We start from the raw sequence: 8083 nt of genomic DNA on the forward strand, positions 1-8083 counted from the left end.
GAGCTGTACATAAAATATTAATTAAACCTCTTTTGGACTTGTTATATTCCCCTGGAGTAATCGATTTAATTTTTGATTTAAGTATTTCTTTTTCTCTTCTAAGCAATTCTTTATGCACTAAATCTAGTGATTTTATATTTGACTCTATAGCTATGTTTTGAATTTCTTGTGGATTAATTATGTGTAAAACGGCTATAGTAGTGTTAACTATTTCAACCTCCGTAAGTCTAATTGTAGTTGTAATCGGTTATGTAAATACCGAAAATATTTTATTGACAAATAATTCTATTCTATTCGTCACAATTCATTATTCATTTATTTATATTATTTTTACCCGCAACGAGCGTGTTTCACATTTGTGTGTCATTTCCGTCCTTTCTGTCTCCTCTGCTTCGTATCAACTGTCATTCACCTTTCATGCTGCCTCGCAGGGCTGCATTTAGCTCAATATTACTCAGAGTTGCTTTTTTATTGTTACATTCCGTCCTCCCGTGAATCTTTGCAAGATTCACTTATCTGACAAGTGGCTAGCTTGGTGGCTGGACGAGTTAGGATACCATTCTTGGTCTGTACGCGGGCTGATCTAACCTGACCGGTCTTGGAAGGAAACACTTCAACAATTCGACCCTTGAGCCATTGACCTCTTGGTAGCAGATTGTCACAAACGATCACAAAATCCCCAACCCTGAGGGGCACCACCTCCTTCCACCATTTAGGGCGTCGAAAAAGTTGAGGCAAGAACTCCGTAGTCCACTGTTTCCACAAACAGCTGTTTATATCTTGAAGGATATGCCACTGTTTACCGAGGCTGATAGGTATGGCATCTTTGTAGCGTGTCTGTGTACTATTGGCACAGCTTAACAAGAAATGATTTAGTGTGAGTGGCTCCTGCTCGCTGTGCGTCAAAGGAATGTCTGTAAGCGGTCGGCTGTTAATAATGTTTTCAGCTTCAATTAGTGCTGCCCTTAACGTTTCCACCTTCAGTGCTTCTTCTCTGATTGACTTGAATAATAGACGTTTGATCGTTCTTATAAGGCGCTCCCAGCAACCACCTGCACTGGGATTCTGCGGACAATTGAATATCCATTCAATTCCAAGTTGAGTGGCTTCCTCACTTATATCATTAACATCAAGAAACCTTTTATCAGCACATAATTCTCTTTGTGCCCCAATAAAGTTGGTGCCATTGTCACTACGCATTCTGACTGGCGTACCACGACGGTTAATAAAACTGCGAAAACTTACTAGGAACGCATCAGTTGATAAGCTATCGACGATGTCTATATGCACAGCACGTACTGTTAAGCATGTGAATATGACAGCCCAGCGCTTCTCACAGTGACAACCAATAGTAACATGTAATGGTCCAAACAGGTCAACACCTGTGTACGAGAACGGTCGTACATACGGCGTTATACGGTCGACTGGGAGGTGACCCATTAACGGTGGCGCTGGCTTGTCGGCTTCAAGGCGGCATTCCATACAATTGCGTTGGACTGATTTCAAAAGTGGCTTGGCACCAATTATCCAGAACTTTTGGCGTACGGCGTTTATAATTGTAGCTTGATTTTGTTCTTGACTTAAAAAGGTTGGCCCTTGTTGCAGCGTCAGAAGGGTTCATCTCAGTTGGCACCCATCTCCATTGGTTTTCTTTCGTTGAGGTTAATATTTCAGCTATACGATGCCCAACAAATGGTTTGAATCGGCGATTTCTTGAATTTACCCAACAAAGAACGGTTTTGGAATCAGTCCAAAATACTATACGGCTTATGTTTATGTCATGTCTGTCCACCACCAGCTTTGATAATCGAGTAGCCAAGACTGCAGCCTGCAGTTCCAACCTTGGCATGGATAGGAGTTTCTTAGGCGCTGTACGAGTCTTACCACAGACAAAAACTACATCGACTGCATATTGATGTTTAATTCGCAGATACACTGCTGCAGTAAATGCAACTTGACTAGCATCCATAAATATATGGATTTGGACCTCTTTGGCAATGTTGAGATGCGGCGAGTTGCATCTTGGTACAAAGAAATTGCCTATTCTGGCAAATTCGTCCCACCACCGAAACCATTTTTTGAGATAACGTAGGTGGTAACAAGTCGTCCCAATTTAATTTGGTTTTCCAGGTTTCTTGCAATAATACTTTGGCAATAATTAAAAAATTCGCTAAGATCACAATTCCTAAAAGTTCTCGCTTTGTTGGAACCCTTTTACCCTCGATAACTTCTTTAGCTATGCGATGAAATTTTGTTAAGAATTGAAACGAATCATTTGTTACGTTCCAATACATTCCCAAGATTTTCTCAGTTTGGCTCTGCCGATTCAAACAGATGGCCTCTGCACTTTCACCTACATTCATGACAATCTGTAGATTTAATGAATTTGATGAAAAATTACGAAGTTCAAAGCCGGCGTTTGCATTAAATTGCACCACTTGCTGACAAATTAGTAGAGCGTGCTCTTCTCATTGATGGCAGATACAGCTTCCGGAGAAAACATCTCTTTTATGTCTGCAGCAACAGCAATACGACCCTGATGTAGTTTAAAAAGTATTCCTATTATTGGTTTAGCCTTTTCTGGTCCCTTTAACAATGCTGAGTTGAGAGATTGTTTATCAACAGTGGCGGCGGTATCGAAAACAATTCTCAGTTTGTCGGGCTTATACGAGTTCTGCACAGAAAAATGCGGCAAATACCACAACGGCTTTGTGATATCTTCAATTTCATCTTGTGTGAGTTTCCTGGCGTAACCTTTGGCGATGTATTTGTTAATTTCGGTCTTATATCGTTTTGCAAATTTGATATTATTTCTCATTTTAGCTTCGATTCCCTGCAAACGTTTGACAGCCATGGCGTAGCTATCAGGCAATATTGATGAATTTTTTCTCCATAAAAGGCCAACCTAATGACGATCATTGATACGGAGTGTTGTATCAGACAATATTTTACGAGCTCTCAAACCATCGGCTGATTCCAGCGGCGGTGTTGGATTTTTAATTCCAAAATTTTCACAATTGAAATATTCGCCAACAATACGATCAAGACATTTAAATGATCTGCTCGGGCAAATAACATTGGCGAATGGACGGTGATGCTTGAACCGGTTGGACCATACGCCACCCATCCAAGTTTAGTTCGATTAGCCACTGGATTAGATGCACCGGCGGTCACTGATGCAGAAGATGCATTTATGTTGGCACAATTTAGGCCCAGCAGCATTAAAGGGCGAACATCGTCATAGTCTTCAATCGGCAAACAATCAAGGTGCCCATAATCTGATTTTTTGAACGATTGTGTTGGCAGTCTTATATTGACAATTACGTAAACGTCTTTAATCTCATACTGTTCGCCTGCTTCACCCTTTATGTTGACATTAACCACTCTTGAGTTTTGAATCACCTTCTCTTCATCATACCACTGCATCGTTAAGTGTTGTTTCTTGCCTTTAAGGCCTAACTGACTTGCAATTTTGGCATTTAATATAGTGATTGACGACCCTTCATCCACAAGTGCGGAAATCTTCATGGCTTGGCACAACTCAAAACCTGTTGAACTGATCCAGACGTAGGCGGCACTTGTTGGGACTCATAAAGCAATCTATTATGATTTTTACGGCAACCGTTTATACCGCAGAATCTTTTCATTCGGCACTGTATGACATTGTGTACTTTCCTCAAACATGAAAAACACAAACGAAGCTGCTTCACCTTTACCCAACGCTGCTGAACATTTTTACTCAAAAACGCTTCACATGTAACTATTAGATGTTGGCCTGCACATTCAAAACACTTAACTTCTAGGTGATTTTCTTGTTCCATCTCATGGTTTTGTGCATACATAACTCGGCGCGTATAATTTTGAGTAGCTGGCATTGTAATTTTAGGCTTTTCGGTTTTTGATTGACACAATGGCTGTGGCAAAAGGCAAATTATTTGCGCCATCTCACTCAACCAAACATTAAATTGTTTTATTGTGGGACATTCCTTCAGAATTACAGCGTGACGCGCCCACTCGAATTGTTTATTAGGCGGCAGCTTATACACTAGTTGTTCTAATAATATTGGGTTGTTCAAGTGTTGCTCACACTTGGCTGATGACAAAAAGGCTACAACATTTCGGACAAGAGAGGATAAGGCAATTAAACTATCAACGTTCCTCTCCGTCACTCTCTCGAACTGTTGAATGTTGTCCAACTGGGACCGTATTAGTAAATCTGGGCGGCCAAAACGAAATTCAAGTTCTCCCATAACTGCAGGCACATTTGATAGGTATATTAACAGTGACTGAACGACATCCTTGGCTTCATCCATTAGGCATTTCTGTAGGCGCATTAAATTATGTCTGTTGGTATACTTAAACGTTTTGGTGGTGTCCTCAAAACTAGCACGAAAAAGTGGCCACTGTTCGGCGTTACCGTTGAATTTTGGCAAATCATAAAGTCGGATGCCTTCGCCTCCTGAACATACGACTTTAGCAGTGCACCGTTCGCCTTCATCTTGATCTATCTTACCTATTTCATCTTTCTTTTCGTGCGTTACCTACTTATCGTTGGCAAGTTGTCCACGCAAATTACTTATGCCTTCCCAATTCGAAACTGTTTCAGCTCGAACTTCATTCACCGTTTGTTGTAGAGCTTGTATGGCTTTTAACACCTCTTGCATTGATGTCTGCTCTTGACATCTTGACGACACTGGAGTCTCACATGGCAATTTATTATTTCTGCGACTCATCTTTAATTTACTCACTTTGTCTTTTCCCGCGTTTTTCCCGGCGTCATACATAAATGAATGTTATTTTAACGGAAAGCAATGTGAAAACATGTAATCGGTTATGTAAATACCGAAAATATTTTATTGACAAAGAATTCTATTCTATTCGTCACAATTACTTCATTATTCATTTATTTATATTATTTTTACCCGCAACGAGCGTGTTTCACATTTGTGTGTCATTTCCGTCCTTTCTGTCTCCTCTGCTTCGTATCAACAGTCATTCACCTTTCATGCTGCCTCGCAGGGCTGCATTTAGCTCAATATTACTCAGAGTTGCTTTTTTATTGTTACAGTAGTATATCCTGTATCGGTTTCAAATTCGTTTACCCATATTGCTCCGTTGGTGAACACAATTGTCAATAGAAGTATTAACATTGTTAGAATTACCTGAAAATTTAAACGGTCGTTTAATATATGTTAAGTGAACATTTTCTAAAGGTTTTTTAACAAACTTAGGTTCTTCTTTGTGTCTAACATTTTTATAGTTTTTAATAAATCCTTGTTCTCTGTTTTCTACATAGGTTTCTCGATTCTGGTTTTTTTTAAAAATAGTCCATTTTTTTTGATTTGTTGTATTCTTCCCTTAATGATTCTGTGTTCGACCTCGCTATTTTGGACTTGTAATGGTGAAGTTTTTATAGTGCTATGGTAAGAATTATTGTAGAATCTAACTGCGTTACACATTTGGGTAATTATGGGAAGTTTTCCTTCTAGGTTTAGTGTCCTAATCCTTTCAGTAATAGTATTATTTAATCTTTCAACATCGGAATTCCCTGTATGGTTATTTGGTGTAGTAACATGGTGCTGTATACCTTCTGCATTTAAAAAGTTTTGAACATTTCTTGAATTAAACTCATTGTCAAAGATAAACTTTTTTATGTGCCTCTTAATGGCTAAAAATTCGTTTATCTTTTGAATTAACGTTTGACTATTCCTATCTGGTAAATGAAAAAATACAACATGTTTTGAAAACTTGTCTATGAACATTATAAATGAACGATTTCATATATCGTATTTGGCGTTTCTGTTATTCGAAATTTAGGCTTTATTGGGTTACGGTCATATTTCCCACCATTGCATATATCGCAATTGTTAATTATTTCATGTATTTTTATTTTTAATTGTGGATGATGGATTTTATGTTTCATACCATTATATGTCGGTACAACACCTGAATGTCCAACTTCGTATTTGTGAAATAGAGATATTTGTTTTTTCAATTCATCTTCTTCTTCTCTGTCTAAAGCAAGATAGCTGCACTTAACGAACAATATGGTTTTTATATTTGAAAATGAGTTCAATAAAATTTGTTGTAACTTGTTGTAATCGTGATTGTTGAGTTTAGAAAATATTGCTATTTTCCCTTTCTCAAAATTTCTTTTTACTATATCGATTACGTTTCCAGAAGAAATATCTTGTTTGTCTCTGAAAATATGCTTGTTTTTGAAAACGTTCACAACTTCAGTTTCTTTGGTTTCCTCTAATATAATTTGTTTACTAAAGCGATTTATGACACTGTCAAGAATTGTGATCATGGAAATTTTCTGGCTGAGAATGAATAGTATCGACATCGGTGGAGTTGTCACTAACATTAGCTCTTGAAATTGAAATATTTGTTTGAGAATAATTGGATTCGACTTCCATTGAAGTGTTGTCTGATTGCTCTCCAGCGTTTAGGTTTTTGATTTTCAGCATATCGTCTAGATTGATTCCCAAATTGTCGGACTCTAATAGGCTGATCTCGTTACAATTGATATGGCTAAGAAAATCGACTATTTTATTTTCTTTCCCTGCTATATAGTCTATTCTTGCATCATATTCCCCTAATTGAACTAACAATCTTTATAACCTAGGGTTAATATCTTAACCAAAATTTTTGGATTGCAACCACTTCAGTGGTTGATGATCTGTTTGCAGATCAAACTCCCTTCCGAAAATATAAGGTCTAAAATATTTTACTTCCCATACTATCGCCAATAGTTCTTTCTCGATAGTGGAGCAATTCTTCTCATGGTCATTTAATGTTCGTGAATCAAACGAAATTGGATGTCCTTCCTGTGTCAAGAATGCGCCAATTGCGAAATTGCTGGCATCAGTAATGAGCTTAAAACGTTTGCTAAATATAGGGTATCTTAGTATTGGAGAATTTATTATACTATCCTTTAGTTTTTCAAAAGCAGTGATGTAATTTGGATTATTTACATTTACTTTAGCATTCTTTTTAAGATATGTGTACGATCAAACCAAAATGTCTGATCAACATTGGAATCAACTATTTGCAAGCACTGAACACTTGAATCCAGTACTTATGTTGATTCTATTTAAACAAGAAAACCATAAGTACTTGAACCCAGAAATTTCGACGATTGTCCTAATTATCCTAGTCACTGAACACTTAAATGCAGTGAATAGACGCTTATGTGACGTAAATTTAGCACTTGAACTAAATTTACAAAGCTAATAGAATAAAGCAATGAATTAATAACGAATGTGGCTTCGCATCAATTCAATTGTGCCTTTTATTTAAAATTAATAATCAATTTACAACAAATAAATTAACTAAAATAACCTTGACCATGCATGCCAAACAATGAACTTGTTACGAACTGCAAGAATGCATTTTGTTGCAGACGAAATTTGACGCTTTTGTTTTCATGAGCAAATAAAGCATATGACGCGTTTTTGGGCATTGCATTGACAAAATTACTTTTTACAACAAAATATATTTGATATGAAATTATTACAACACAAAATAATATAAATAAATGATTCATACAAAATAATACAAACACATTATTCATACATAGTAATATAATATAATATTTAACATTCTCCCCCGCGTTGAACAACCGTTCAACAATATGAGCCTCTAGCTGTCATGTTGATAACGAATTCTCGTGACTGCCGACGTGGCATGGGTATAGGTGTCGTGCGGGTGGCTTCTTCATCGGGTGCAACTTCAATTGGGTTTACATGTTTTTTCTGCAATTTCTTCTTCATCATGATTATGATTAATATCAGACTTATAACAAGTGCTGCGTAAGCTATGGTGAAGCTGTGGTACTTGTGTGTCTGAAATTGATTTGGAAGATGATTTATCTGGTATGACTGCAAAACCTTTTGCAATACTGTGAGCTCTTTCAGCTGTTTCGTATTGGTTGTCGCGTAATGTTGACAATGTACTGTTGCCGCTATAAGCATCTGATAACTTCATAGGGGATTGTAGCCTTAATTCAGAGATTTTACCAAGACTACTGTATGAATATCTTGACGTGCTTGCAATTATTTGTTGTCCTTGCACGGAAACG

At 37.4% G+C, this 8083-nt stretch overlaps 2 protein-coding genes across 2 annotated transcripts; both read right to left on the bottom strand.

Moving 5' to 3' along the window:
• Positions 1-474: 474 nt before the first annotated feature.
• LOC119661993 lies at positions 475-1482 on the bottom strand. The gene has a single exon (XM_038071523.1). It carries the CDS (start codon positions 1480-1482, stop codon positions 475-477), a length of 1008 nt encoding a protein of 335 aa, XP_037927451.1.
• Positions 1483-3524: 2042 nt separating this feature from the next.
• Positions 3525-4733, bottom strand: LOC119661997. The gene is made up of 2 exons (XM_038071536.1): positions 4577-4733; positions 3525-4513 (listed from the first exon to the last, which is right to left on the bottom strand). Exons 1-2 carry the CDS (start codon positions 4731-4733, stop codon positions 3525-3527), a joined length of 1146 nt encoding a protein of 381 aa, XP_037927464.1.
• Positions 4734-8083: the final 3350 nt, after the last annotated feature.

This window comes from Teleopsis dalmanni, chromosome 1 (assembly GCF_002237135.1).
Source record: "Teleopsis dalmanni isolate 2A chromosome 1, ASM223713v2, whole genome shotgun sequence".
Lineage (NCBI taxonomy): Eukaryota > Metazoa > Arthropoda > Insecta > Diptera > Diopsidae > Teleopsis > Teleopsis dalmanni.

Bases quoted from the DNA above. Each gene is read 5' to 3' on its own strand.
- LOC119661993 (XM_038071523.1), bottom strand. From the start codon at position 1,482: ATGGAATGCCGCCTTGAAGCCGACAAGCCAGCGCCACCGTTAATGGGT.
- LOC119661997 (XM_038071536.1), bottom strand. From the start codon at position 4,733: ATGAGTCGCAGAAATAATAAATTGCCATGTGAGACTCCAGTGTCGTCA. The intron at 4,514-4,576 runs GTAATTTGCGTG...AAGATGAAATAG, and splicing joins TTCGAATTGGGAAGGCATAA to GTAAGATAGATCAAGATGAA.